At 36.3% G+C, this 15,132-nt stretch overlaps 1 protein-coding gene across 9 annotated transcripts in view; it reads left to right on the top strand.

The window, feature by feature from the left end:
• CTNND2 (catenin delta 2) overlaps positions 1-15,132 on the top strand; it is a 679,304-nt gene that overhangs the window by 254,372 nt on the left and 409,800 nt on the right. For all 9 annotated transcript variants that reach the window (XM_055800247.1, XM_055800253.1, XM_055800250.1 and 6 more), the window contains one exon: positions 3,601-3,713. In XM_055800247.1, the coding sequence (XP_055656222.1) occupies positions 3,601-3,713 (113 nt within the window). The remainder of the gene's footprint in view (positions 1-3,600; positions 3,714-15,132) is intronic.

Raw genomic sequence — 15,132 nt, 5'->3', positions numbered from 1 at the left:
GATTCAGATAAATAATAGACGGTTGTGAAGATAACAACATGGCATGAACTGGTGAAAATGAACTGGTAAACAGAACAAATAAGACAAATGACAGAATCAGGTTCAGTGGTTATTTTTATAAAATGTAAGGAAATACTATTTCTAGTTTCTGTCTTGCTCTGTGGCAGCTGCTTGAAATCTAAACATATGGATTTATTCAAATATTAGTAATTCTCACTGCTTCCTGAACAAAGAGAAAAAAGCTTATTAGTTTGTTTTCTACCAGGGATTCTTGATACAGGAGGGTAGCAGACTGTCCTGACTCTTAGATGAATTCTTCTTTCATTCTAAAGGCAGCCCTGTGGGCCTGCACCTTTGTTAACACATGAGGGAATACCTAACACCGTTGTTTCTTAAATTTAATGTAGAGGATAATTCTGAGGTAATAATTGTTTGGCCTTGCCCCTTCACATATCCCACCTCCCTACCTTTCATCTCCTCCCTTCCTTCCCTAATTTCTGATGGCACCTGCAGAAGACAACTAAGAAATAGCAATTAAATCAAACTCATAATGTAGTTAACTGTTGACCTATTCTAGCCATTTTCATGCGTTAGAAGCCCAAGATTATTTTTCTCTTAAGTGATCCAGCACATCTCTGCTTCTTGCTTGAGGAGGAACATACACACAACTGTCCTTTTCCAGTCGTCTCTGCAGGGCAGGACTTAAGTATTCACAGTGAAACCAGAGAACATTAATTTGTACATCTTAAGAAGAGCAGAGTTCCCTCAATAAGGGACTAATTAGGGAAAGAGAGAGAGAGGCAGCTTAAACTGATCATTTTAGGGCATTTGCTAGGTAGCAATTTGTATAGTAGGACTGAAAGACATTAGTGGAAGATGAGTCACAAAGTATGCTAGGAAATGAAAGATGCAATGCAGAAGAGAACAGAAAGGAATAAGTAGGAAAGAATGATAAGTGACAGTCTCAAGAGTAAAGTGTCTTCTGGAGACTAGAATCATGAGCAAAAAATGTTCTATAGGCAAAGTAATCATGACATAAGGTTGTTAGTTGGGAAAAGGGAGAAGTGTCTGGAAAGTAGTCAACCAGAGTGATTAACTGAAGGAATATGAAGCATAGAAAATATATGAGAAGATACACAATCCAGACAAAGAGGCAGAATAGTATTTACTTAGGTTTAAGGGCATTTCTATATTTAGTTGACTTGGGATAGCATAGGCAAAAGGGAGCTGGAGAGGGGTTATTTGCACACCTAGAGTAAAAGGACACAACGAGCTACACTTGTCTGGCTGTGAAAAGGCAAATGACAGCCTGGGCAGTCAGGAGCATTAGCTCCCGAGTCCTTGATTCTTACATTCTCATAGTAACGTCGTGAGGATAGCTCCATCTTCTCAACTAGGCAGGTAAAAGAAGTGCCCTCTGCTAGGCTGTGGCAAAGGGCACATCTGGCCTGCCTCACCTGGGATGGTGAGAAGTGAAGCTGGCTGGATGAAAATGTACCAAACATCAAAATGTGCGTTGATATCATTGTCATGATATAATCAAGTAATGTAGTGGAACAGAATAGTTGTTAAAGCTTATGCTTTTATTTTGAAAGTAAACTTAATGATCTGCTTGATTTTGTTTTGTATTCTATGCTATCCAATTTTCTCAGTGCTTACATGTTTTGATGTAAGCACAGTAGCATAGCAAATACTGCGGCACTTCGATTTCATGGTGTTCAAAACTTTAGTAATATTGGTATTATTTTCTGCAAGCAAGGACAAGATTTGTATAATAGCTCTTGGAAAGTTGATCAACAGTCTGTTCAACTTCACAGACAATTGATTCTACAAGGCAAGAGACAAATCCTGTCCGTGAAGTAGGCATATCTGAAATAGATGATAATTATTAGGTGATGTTTAATAGTCCTATCTACAAACAACAATAAAAAAGACATTTCTGAGTACTACAAAAATGTGCAGAGAATATTATTAACTATGATTACTAATGCCCTATTATCATTCAATGAGCAGTGATGTTTTGTTCTTTACAGCAGTCTGACTCTTTATGGTATTCTCGTACTCTAGATAGTCTTGCTTGGTATGATGAACAGAATTAAGGACTTTGTCAAATAGTCAGCAGCCTTTTAAGAACACACTGGCTATTTTGTGCTGTAGGTAACCTGTAATGCAAGGTAACTTGTAGTGCAGGACAGAAGTTACTCCAGCCAATAACAAGGGAAACAAAGAGGGGTGATCCAGCTGAATTAGGCAGAACAATCACCAGCCCTTTCCTCCTTCCATTTCAGTTATGGTTTGTCTCCTTTCAGAGGTGTGAAAAGTTTAATGCCTCTATTTACCCTTAGCTTCTTGGTCAGAGGTCTTGGGTATCAGATAGGATGAAGGCTTGAATCCTTCTCTCTACCCCTACCATTTCTTCCTTTCTCTTAAAAACAAAGTTCTTCAGTAGCACTTGGTGGATTTAAGTCATGACCCAAGTAATTTCCAGTGCTGCTTTTCTGCTAGGCAAGACATTGCTGTGGAGTTATTCAAGGTACCCTTTCCCATACCTCTCTGCCTTATGGGGAGACCTTTTTTGAAAGTAAAAGAGGAGGAAAGAGGTAATATTTGCATTTATGTGGACACAGAAGTAATTTAACAACTGAATTTTCAAGATATTTCTACTTCAGCCTTCAACAAACCCAAGGAGAAGGGGCAAGAGAGCTATTCCTATTTACCTGTGAAAATGACTTAATGTAACTATGACCAAAATGAAAGGGCAGCAACAACTGGCAAATTTACAACATACATAATTCCCTGTGTTTCATTTTGTATTTCATAAAACTATTGCTACCATATGTCGGAAATGTAGATCTTTAAGGAATAGTGAGAATACTTGTATTGGTTTTGCTTCTCTTTTTTTTTTTTTTTCCTTCTTTTAATTAAAAAAAAAAAATCTTTTTGAGTATAAAACCAAAAACTATTTAGAAGTATGTTTATAAGATCTGTGGATAAATCTTAGCTGGTGGGACTGGTTTGGCTTCCTTGGCAGAATAATAGAAAATACATTCAGTTAGTGGTAGGATTTTTAATACAGCTGTTGTCCATATGTGCATCATTAAATATAGAAATTTGTGTGTTCAGTCCATAACAACACACCTTCAATTTAGTATATTTTACTGCTGTGTACTATGATGGTTGTCCTTTTGAGTACAAAAGCTTTTGTCACCACATGATCATCTGTTGAACTTTGTGTCTTATTTTGAGTGACACAAATTGTTCTCATCAGCTTGCTAAGAACACATTTGTATTGTATGCTGTGAGGAGGCCTACACAAACGATGAATGGTTTTGATGTAGGCCTAAATTGTTTAGTGTATTTGGAAATCCCATTCCTGATAAAGTGGCTCATTCTATCACATATATCATTAGAGTGAATGAAGGAACAAGTAGGCATTACCACAAGTATTTGAACTGTGAATGTGTTTAAAAAGATATAAAGAAAAACTTTCCTGTAAGATACCATTTTAACAGTTCTTGCAAAAATCACAATTTTATGTACCGAAATTCCTTCTTAATCTCAAGAGAAGTCAAAACAAATGGTTTAATTTATTTTTTTCAGGAACTGCAGTTTGAGAGACTGACTCGAGAACTTGAGGCTGAACGTCAGATTGTAGCTAGCCAGCTGGAGAGATGTAAGCTTGGATCAGAAACTGGAAGCATGAGCAGCATTAGGTAATACACTAATTGCTAATTTCTTTGTAATGTAATGAATTTTGTCACTGTTATGAATTAGCACTGAGAACAAGGTTGATCATCTCTTCGTAAAAGAATTCTACACCAGGGAGCATGAGGTGTTAGTAGAGTTTGAAACTTTGCATTTTGATCTGCTTTTTATAAATACAGTTTTCAAGAAGAGGCTTAATTTTATGAGTTTGGTATCTGGTTTTTCCAGCAAAATAGTAGTCACATTTGGAATTCAATGATTCGATGTTCTCTGAATAGATTAACAGCAAAACTCCTTTTTCTACTACCAATACAGCTGTAATTTTTGCCAGAGCTCTTTTAGATCATATTTGCAGAGATGTATTGATAAGTTTTGTGAACCTGTTTTATCATAATTTCATCATTCAAGGTATTAAAAACTTTAGAGATAATTACTTAAAGCTGATGATGTGATACCAAAATGTAATTATCAAGATATGAGTCACACTTTTTTTTTTTTTTTAACATTGGCTTTCTTCAATTTAAAAACTATACTGGTACCCTGATTGGATGGTGGCGAGATTATTTCAGACATTGTAACAAAAGGAAGCTGATCTCTTGGTCAGTTTGGTGAAAGTAAAGATTTTGTAGTTCTAAGCTTCTTGATATTAGATTCTTTGTTTTCTCTGATGAACCTAATAAATGAAAGATGATAGTACTTGAGTCTCAAAGATGTAGACAAAAATATGTTGCATAGACATATCTTTTGTTTTTATCAGTGGAAATGTGTGATACCTTTTGAATACATAAGGTTAAGTGTGATATACCAAACTTATTACCAAGTTTTGTGTGATACTAGTAGAAAAACTAAATAAAAAAAAATGAAGTAAAAACCCAAATCTATTACTACTGGAAGAAACTATTCCATAGTTTCAGCAATTCTGACTACATTTCAATTAAATTATTGTTTTCCATGATAAGTAGGAAATATTTATTCAATAGAATGCCAAAGATGCAACAAAGGTACTGAATGTAACAGTTCAATTAATATGGCAGAAGTCAGAAGAGTCTTGAGTAGTTCATCAGAAGCTGGACATGAAGTTTACTTAATTATGAACATTTTGAATAAATAAACACATAAGGTAAAATCTTAATGTATTCTATATAATCTTCCCGACCAACTAGACTTATATTAACGTTAGAGAAACTGTATTATTTAGAATTATTTAAGCACAGAGTAGGTAATATCTGGCAGTACAGTACTGTACTTGCACAAGTGCACTCCCCCAGCACTTTGATTTTTAGGTATGGTATGACTGCATTTCAAAAATGCTATTTGAACTGTGTTTGAATAATTCTCAGCTATGTTTGAATAATACAGTTATTTTAGGATTATTCCAGCCAGTGATACCGAGGTTGGGAAATTTCTTATTTGGAAGGATGTGTTTTCCTGGCGAACTTCTTTCCTATTGGTAAAGTTATACTTCTAAATCATCAATGGTATCAAGGTCCCTCAGCATTTTCTTAAGAGACCTTAGTTATTTGAGAATTTTAATATTTTGAGTACTAATCTCTCTATGGAATAAACTAGTACCTAGAATCACTGAGGAGATTTCATGCAAATGTTTGACATGTAATTTGTCCCAGAAATATTTTACATGTGAGATTTAAAGAGTTCCAGCATTTCAATTAAAAACATTTTTGAAAATACATGAAATACTGTCGTCCAGAAGATAACATCGAAAGCTTACAATTAGATAGCAGTTCTTAGACTTGGCAAGGGATTTAAAAAGAAAATTAATCATAATCTAATATTGTTTGTGTTTGGGCATTGTTTCTCCCATACCTATTAAATGAGCTTTATTTTTCTGTTAGTGTTAAAAATATTTTAAAATTATGGAAAGGGGTAGAACTAACATCAATATTAAGTGAAGTCAAATACCAGTCTGGCTGGTGTGCTGACTTTCCAGTGCTCATCCAGATTTGAGACCATTCCTTTGACATAGTATAGTGAGACAAACACTTGGATGATAAAGAATCATGTAGTGGAATAATACGTGTTAAGAAAAGTATCTAAGTTCTTAAAGTCTTTTGGAGTCTGTGGGGGCAGAAGAGGCTTCCTTAAAACTGCTTTTTTTCATAGATATGACCCCCTGTGAAGCTAAACTTTTTAGACATACCTGCTTTAAAACAAAGGAAGTAATTTTGTGGCCAATAATAAATGCTTTAAAAGTGAGCTTCTTACTGATATGGGCTAATCGGAAGATTTTGCAATCTTTATTCAGCTACTGAATGATAAATTAATTGTTTTAAGCATGCTTTTCTGGCAGAGTGCAAACTAAAATCAGAACTTAGAGCTGTTATTAATAAGCTTTTATTGGTAAAGAGCTTTTTAAAACAATCTTTAAATCAATTGAATTTATTTTAAATACTGCCATTATTCAAAGTGAAATCCTACTGTAAGTCTCCAGTACAAGTGAATATACATCCTTCAGTGATGTCACCATCCTCTGATGACACCTAAGTTTATTATTCAGATGCTTTTCCTTATCAAGGAATAATCAAACTGGACTGATTGTAATCAGCATATTTTAATATTGGGACATTTAGGTTTTGTTGTGGGTTTTTTTTGCTTTAAAATAATTCACTCAAAATATCTAAGTGTTTTTTTTCCTGTTAATATGTTACTTATGCCTGTTAGTGCCCAGGTGTCTAAAGCTAGTACATGGAGCAGCTGTCTGTATTTGCAGTTTTAGGCTAAAACAGCTTACAGTGGTGTTTTCTGTCATACCTTGGTCTAACAACTGCAGATATACCTAACAAGTACTTATAGTGCTCTTAACTGTGGAGATACCAGGAAAATTGATCTCAGCTTTACCTCCTTGGGATAGTAGTTTCATGGAGTCTTCCTATATGTCTTAAGATTGTGCCCTTGAAACTGGATTTTTAGGAAAGTGCTAAAGGGCTGTTACTTCTGGCGTCAATTCTCCTTTCTGTGCTCATCTTACATATTTGATGCTTGGGCCATAAGGAGTTGTCTATCCAGCTGTACCATGGGGCTCCACGTGGCTCAATTTTCAGTCCTTAAGGGCTTGCTGTATAACCTTTTGTTGTCACAGAAATCAGTATCCAGAAAATAATGTGAGGTGAATTTGCATAGCATGATGCAACTGCACAGAATTATGAGCCTAGATCCATAATGGGAATTACTGGTATAGCTCCATAGCTCATATTGATCAAGCCTGGTGAGATAGAGGTCTAAGTAGCCAGGAAGGAATCGGGCATTTGTGGTTTCTGTGATACAAAGTGGTATCTCTGTACTGTAGCTTGTCTGTAGATACACTAGTTTGTTCAAAAGAGATTGGGTTAACCAGAACTGACTGCTCTGTCCAAAGCTCTGGTTGTGACACATCTTGCTCAACTGAAGGGACACAAATGCTCAGTTCTTCTGCAGGACCATTTGATGACCTTTAAGAATTGGTTTTGGGCGTGCGAGGAAACACCGCAGCTTTAGTAGTGTTCATCGTTTCTGTGCTTACCTATGTCACGGCTGGGCCCCATCAAAATATCTGAATTAAATTTGCTTTGTGATATCCTTGATCCTTAGTCATGTTTTAGACGTTTAGGGAACTACATTCACTAGGAATTGTACCACAGGGACTTGAGTGCCTTCTCTTCAGGAGCAGGTTCTTGGCTGTGAATCAAAGAGGGAATCAATGGCTTCTGATAAAGTAGGGCAAAGCTGAGGGAAGGCTTCCATGCCACGGTGTTTCCCTGTTGGCAGACTCTGAGCAGTTCATTACTCAGCCTGCTGACTATTAGAATTTCATCACACATTGCATAAGGAGCCGTCATGTTCTATACTACTCCATGGCTCTGGCTGAAGTGCTTATGCCTACTGAGCCAGATCCATCAGTCTGTCACTCCCTTTTCTATGAAGGGTCACCAGATGCCTGCATATTTTTGAGATCTTCAGCTTCTGATAAATTAAAACACATATTAATGTATTTCCAATTTCTGAATTTCCCATGATGATATCATGTAGTTCCCCAAAACAGGCTGATGAAAGTGAGAGTGTTTTTTTTATTCCAGAGATGAAAACAAAATCTCTGAGGCACTTTGAAGACTCAGCTACATGTTTTCGTTTTTTCTTTTGAAAGAATTAAAACTAAATAGTGCCACAGAATGGAAAGACTGAGCAAGCAAAAAATTAGGTTGCATGCATATACATGTAACATATATGGAATCTGTGTCTTTACACAAGCAAATGTCCTTTGGACTTCGTTAAAGATTCTTTATTACTAATAAGTATGTACTTATTAGTAAACCCATAAAATTTCAAAATAAGTTTCTGTTTCACATTCTTCATTACAGTTTTATGTGAACAATTGATGTCTGTTTATGTATTTTTGGATGGAGCCTTACTGCTTGAACTCAGCAATGTAGCTCAAGCATAGCCTGCTCTTTTTCTTTTGAACATATAGTTTGTAAATTGGTCAGGCAATAACATTTTTCTCAACTGAATTTCAGCCCCCCCCTGAAATTAGTAGAAGTGATTTGCCATTTGCTATTGAAAGTCTCCTGAAAAGAGTGATATTTCTGCATGAGTGTCCTAAGTAACATGCCAAAATCTCTGTATTTTACAGGTAGCAAAAATATAATCTAATTTACTGAATGGCATGGAAAGCTTACCTGCTTTGTATATGTTTTTTTCAAAGTAGTTCTCTCTCCTGGAGATGCATGTTATTCACACTTTATTACTGGGGAAACTGGTGTTTTACTTGGGAGGATACAATTTTTTCAAATTCCCTGAAAAAATGTCCAGCAAGTCTAACTGATAAACCTGTAAGATCCTTCATTTCAAGAACACTGAAGAAACAGATGAAATACACTGTGACATAGGTAGACAATTTCCACTCAGTTGGTGAAGTAAATAAATTTGCAGTTATAAAGTTTCCCTGTACAGCTGTGGGTCTTAGATCTAATTTAGGCTACTTATTGTAGAAGTATATATAATAGTCTTTATAGATATTTAATATTAGGGGTTGACAAATCCAGTAGCCTAGTAAAGGTGAGACTACCAGAAGCCCAGACCTGCACAGGCTGGAGAAATGGGCTGAGTGGAGCCTTATGAAGTTGGAATTCATAAACAAAAGCAAATGCAAATTCCTGCATCTACAATGGAATAATCACATGTGACAGCACAGACGGGGCTTTCTAGGTAGAGAACAGCTTTAAAGATGAAGACCTGTAGGACCTTTTCAACAACAAGCTGAAAATGAGTCAGCAGTGTGTTCTGCAGCAAAAGTGGGCGGCTGCATCCTGGGCTGCAGTAGCAAAAGTGCAGCCAGCAGATCCAGGCAAGTGATTCCTCCTTCTGTTTGGAACTCACGAGGCTACATCTTCAGTACTGTATCTAGTTTGAGGCTCTCCAGTACAAGAAAAACATTAGCGTGCTGGAGCAAGTTCAGTGCAGGGCTGCCAGGAAGGTTGGAGAGCACGTGGTATTACGAGAAGAGACTGAGGGAACAAGGGGTTTTAGTTATAAAAGAGAAGGATCAAGGAAGGGTCTTTCTTCTGTCTATAACCAGGTAGTGGGAGGACGTAGAGCAGACAGAGCTCTGAGACTGTTCTCGGAGGTGAGTTGTGGGTAGAATAAGACAGATACAGCTTGGGACATGGGAAATTCTGACCAGATGTAAGGAAAAAATTTTTTCACCTTGAGTTTGATTAAACACTGAAACAGATTGCACTGAGAGGTGGTAGAGTTTCCGTCCTTGGAGATACTAAAAACATGACTTCCCCTTCCCACCGGTTTTTCTGTGCTTTTAATTATTATTTCCACAGAAATCCTAGCAAAATAGTTTTATTAGAATTCTACCTGTATTTTTTAAATCAAATTCTTCAAGTATTTCAGAAAAAAAATCTTATCTAATCTAATGAACATTTGATTTGGTTTTGCTTGTGAAGGTAGGTACTAAGAAAAACAACATTGAAAAAATATCTAGTTATTGTGGACTCCTAGAGCAAAATACAAGCCAAAAGAAAAGGATACATTTCTATTATGAGAGCAGAACAGTCATTTGTATGCAAAGAGTTTTAGCAACAGTGACATTTAGAAAATAACATAGCTTTCAAGTAAAATTTATACACTGTCACTACTGGCAATCTGTTTGTCCTGCATTGAGGTTCTCCATCAACTCAACATGTTTCCAGTTTAACGTGTTTAACTTTTTCACATTGCTTTGCTTATGATGATGTTGCCACGGGCTACTGGGAAGCTTCTAAATTTAAAACAAAAATACACACATACACCCCAACCCCATTTAATTAAATGTAAATTTTAAATTTAACTTTTAAAAATAAAAAATGCTCAATTATTTCAGAGAAGAAATAAAAAGGATCAATATTTTATCATTATGTATGAAAATGCAGGCTGTAATTTTTTTTTTAATTGTGTTTTTAAACATAAGTCAATAGCATGATATTAATAGTGGCTATATTCAAGAAATGTAGTAAGATTTTTAAAGTGGTGATCTTTAAGAAGATGGGCATTTCACCAGTGAACAGAGAAGATTTTGACTAAACTTTTGACAGCAAATGCTGTATCTCAGAGATTCATCTCATTCTAGAATGTGTGTTTGATCAGTAATTCAGAAGCTGAATAAGCTTAAAGTTTTGTCACACTGTTGCTCATCTTCATTGTGGATTGTCTAAAGCTTAACAAGTCATGCTTGGATGAACTTTTGTCAACAGAATTAATTAAGAAGTTTATCTGAAATAAAATACAAAACGGCAATAAAAGCAGGCAGGTTTTTGAGAATGTGAGTTCCTGAAAACCTCTCTCAAATTCTGAAAGTCTGAATATTTAGCTGTGGTAAGACAGCATTTTGTGGTTTGTTTTTGGGTTTGGTTGGGTTTTTTTTGTTGTTGTTGCTGTTCCCCCCCCCCACACACACACACTATTTCACATGACTTTATGTTGCTATAAGTGACCAGGTCAGTGGAACCCTTTAAAAAGATGCAGAGATTGCTCCACTCCCAAAGAGTGATGTAACTTGGTCAAGGAGGGTAGATGTCAGAGAATTCAGGGTACAGCAGGCAAAGGAATTACAATCAAAAGCAGGAAATCCCCAGTTTGTATGCAGACCAGCAAGATTATGAGTTCATGCACAGTCTGCAGTGAACGTGAGGAAGCAGTCAGCCGAATCTCTGAGTAAACTGGAGTAAAATGGCATGAAATTTCTAAGGGCTGAGTGTGACTGTATAGATTTGCATCATCTCAAGTCATTCTTCATTTGGGTAAGACCAAGTGACAAAGCCAGACCCAGCTGTGAAGACACATGGGCTAAAGAAAAGTGGAATATAAACCTTTAGTTGTCTGAAGGAGGAGGTGGTGTGTGGTTTTTTTTCTTTTTCTGAATAAGTGTTAAATTTCTATTTTCTACTCTTAAGAAAATTGTGTGTGGGGAAAATAAGAGTTGTGTAGAAGCCTTTCAGTTGTCCTTGGAAAAGATCTATGTACATCCATCCTACAATCCTGTCTAGTTTGGGGTCCTCTAACAATAAAGAAATGTTGAAAAGCAGTACATTTTAAGGGCAGAATCTATTCACAGGGAATTTCCTTCTTTAGTTGTGAATATGTGACCAAAAAAAAAAAATCTCAGTATTGTACTTTCTCTTTTGTAGTCAAGAACATAATAGAAAGTCTTTTCTTAGTGAACAGGAGCTTAACAAGTGTCGTGTCCAGCCCTCCTCCCAATCCATAATAAACATGCTGTCTTCAGTCATAAAATTTTACCTTAGAGCTTCATGTCTGCTGATAGCAGAAAGATGTAAGTACAGCATATGTAATTTCCCTCTTTCTCAGAAGTATTATATAGAATCCATGAAACACTGTGTTGGTAAATGTGAAGAATAATTCAGAAGTAGATAGAAGTGTCCTTTCCCTGATTTCTCATTTGACTGTTCTTTTTTTATTTTTATTTTTTATATTTTTTTTTTATTCAAACCTCCTCAGCTTATAGCTGTGTCTGCATTAGTAGGTGAACAGCACAGTTCTTGGGGCTCAGCAGAAGGAAACATGGTTCTGTGAACACAGCATCCATATTGTAAGCATTTTGAGGGGATTTATAACAGATTTTAGTTTGGTCCCATGGATTGGCCTGCCATTAGTTGTTAAAGTAAAGCTAGGCTCCTAGAGACCCTCTTCCAGGTTAGTCTGAGAAAACAGTTCAGTTGGCGTGCCACAAGACCACTTCATGATGCAAACTAAAGCTTGGTGAGTGGATAAAAGTAGGAGGTTTACTTCAAAGATGCACTGTTACTTTGAAGGACAGTGCTAATGTTGGTGGAACCAATACTGAACATCATTATCCCTTAGAATGCCTCAACCCAGGGTGAGCAGGGGGAAAATGTTGCATTGGGTCTGTTGGTATTAATTTGTGTCACTTGATTCATGTCTGTACTGTGTCTTATTTGATGGCAGTTGCATTAAAAAAAAAAACGAGCAGGTACAAAATTGATGTCGGGTCTTGAGTAGGAAAACTAAAATGAAAGGTGAGCCATGCATACAATGATGTTTTAGACTAACTCAAATCTAGCTACGTTGATGAGGAATGTTTTGTCCATGCTAAGCACGGTACTATCTGATATATTTCCAGATCTTGTATAAAGCTTATAATGCATTATTTGGCATGTGGTAAAACAGAATATGCTGATAAAAACATGTTACAGATTTCAAGGTAGTAGAGAGGAAAAAACTCCAAATTTTCTTTACTAGGAAGAATTTCTTTGGATAATTATGCATCTTTGGATATAATGCTACTAAGCCAGTATAAGAATGAAATGATCTGGAAGGAAACATTTAATTACATCAAAATGGTGGGGAAATGTGCAACTGTTTGTTATTCTATAATGTTTTCTTTGAAGTCTTTGCATTATTTGAGGGTTTTTTTCCTATCTCTAAAAGGCATAAATTAAAAAGTTTTTTTTTTTGCTATCAATAAAAGGCATATATTAAAAACTCCCAAACCTTAAAAAACCAAAACAAAGAGAGATATATTTTCTTGGGAAAAGTTGAAGAGATGGTATTTTTCTTTACATTCGGAATCCTTGAGGAGTTCATTTGGATAATCTTAGAAGGAAAGAAACTGAAGGAGCTTTTTTCAGACCACAACTAAGAATGAACAATGTGGTTTGAATGCTTGGTCACTTTATTGAGGTGGGTTTTTATTTCCCGTGTCAGTTTTCAGTCTACAGCTTAGCTAAGTCATTTAGGGATTCTCCCCCATATTATTAATCTTCTCCAACAATCTGCTTACCTACCACAAAATTGTTGGTGATTTTTTAGATGTTGGGTTGCTAGCTGATGAGTGATTGGACACCGTGCTAATGCATGTCTGCTAGATACTAGCTGAAGCTCAGTACTTCTGAAAATCAGACTACTGGTTTACATGCCTAAACACAGCATTTAGGCACTCCGTAGTCTTTGCTTGGAAATAAATTGTGTGAAATGCAGTAAGTTGTCAAGAAGTGGAGTGGACATATTCTGCTTGTTGTGACAAGTATTATAGCATACCAAACCTACTTCTCTATGCCAGTTTGACCTTGACAGTTGATGTCTTTGGCTTCATGTGCACTGTCACATGTAAGATTGTTCGAGTCAGGGAATATGTTTTATAAGTAAGAAAAAGTGATCGGGGAAATACTGTGGCTGGTGTTTTCAATACTTCTGTTTCACCTTGTACTCGCCACCTCTTAATATTTTGGCTATGAGATGCAGAGACCTGAAGGGTGATGAACTCTGTATCGTATTAGACTTGGTCAATAAATTAGGACCGCTATCAAAAAAAGGAAAATTTGAAGAAAATGTTCATTCAATGAAATAAACTGTGGTTGGAACATTTGGTACAATTAATACTAAAAATGTAATTAGTTATGTTACTAATATTCTGCAGATTGACAGTTTATTGGATTAAAATATCAGACTTGTGATCTGATCATTCAGAGCAGCCTGATACAAGATTAAGCTTGAGCCTGTCTGTACTCACTGTATGAATGTCCAGTCAGTATTTAGGGAAACGGTTAAAAATATATTGAGAGAAGTTGGTACAAAAGCAGGAAAATGAGATAAAGTAAAAGGTTGTACAACTCTTTTGTATTTTGAGTAATATAACATTTGTGGGGTCTTTGTGCTGGTTCTCCACAACAAGGCATGTCAAGAAAACAAGTTAGTCCTGCTGATCTTCTGGACTGAACTAACTGGTTTCACAGTTTTGCAGCAGATAAGCTTCTGTTGCTGAAAGGCAAATTTCCAGCAAATGTCCAAGCAAACAGGTCTGGTGTAATTTTCTTATTTTCACAGCACATCCATATCTTTTACAATAGTATTATGGATCATATAGTTCCCAGATAGATCTGTCTCTGAAGGCACCAACTCCAACAAGACTTTTAAAACACCCCCACCACAGATGCTCTCCCTCTTTCCCTGTTTGCCAAGTACCCTCCTGAGATGTCACCTCCATGAGAGCAGTAACACAGTAATGTTCAGCATTGCCAAACTCATAACACTGGCATATTTATTAAATTAAGGTATCAGATTTTATTTTAATCTCATCAAAAGCTACCGCAGAGAAGCTATGACGATACAGATATAGATATTTTTCTCTCTAGTGCCCTAAGAAAGGGTCTTATCTGGCAGTCTCAGATAAGACTTTCAGCCTGTATCACTTAGATTCTCTCTTAGTTAGCTCAAGCCTTTCATTGTTTCTTGTTTCACTAATAACAGGAAGAAAAAAAACCAAAACACAAACCAACCAGCCCACAAAAAAGCAGAATGGTGACAAGAGAAAAAACATCAGATACTTTGCATACCAACTTACATATGTCAGCCAATGAAGACTGTACTTAGTAGTGTACTGTCTACCTTAGTGCACTTCCAGGATGGTGCTAAGATATCTGAAAAATCTTTCCAGTTTTTACATTCGCAATTTAAATGTGTTATTGTAAGCCTGACACTTGAGTATTGCACTAATTTGAAATACTGCTCTTAGGAAATACATTGTTGTTAATGCAAAACCTGGTGATGTCTTACAGAGTGAGGTTCTGTTTTCAGACTACTTTTTGACAAGGCATTTGTTGAAAAATTAGAGCAATATGGTTTACCATTAAGGATGGATAAGCACTGTAATGGATTGCCTAAGGAGGCTGTAAAAACTGTCATTTGAAGCTTAAGGACATGTAGAATATCTATCAAGAATGGGACACAAGTGACAAGACTATTTCTCTACAGCCCTTCTAGCTCTCCTTTTTATGATACCTTGCTCGGCTCTGCTTCAATAATTTGACACCATTCTTTTTGTCCCCATCCTTACTTATCGGATGTTGAAATTGTTTTGGATAGGTTTGAAGGAAGAGAAGATTGATGATAATGCTGAGGGAAAGCGCC

The sequence above is a fragment of the Falco peregrinus genome, chromosome 3, assembly GCF_023634155.1.
Source record: "Falco peregrinus isolate bFalPer1 chromosome 3, bFalPer1.pri, whole genome shotgun sequence".
Classification (NCBI taxonomy): Eukaryota; Metazoa; Chordata; class Aves; order Falconiformes; family Falconidae; genus Falco; species Falco peregrinus.
This window is presented reverse-complemented; position numbering and strand designations above follow the sequence as displayed.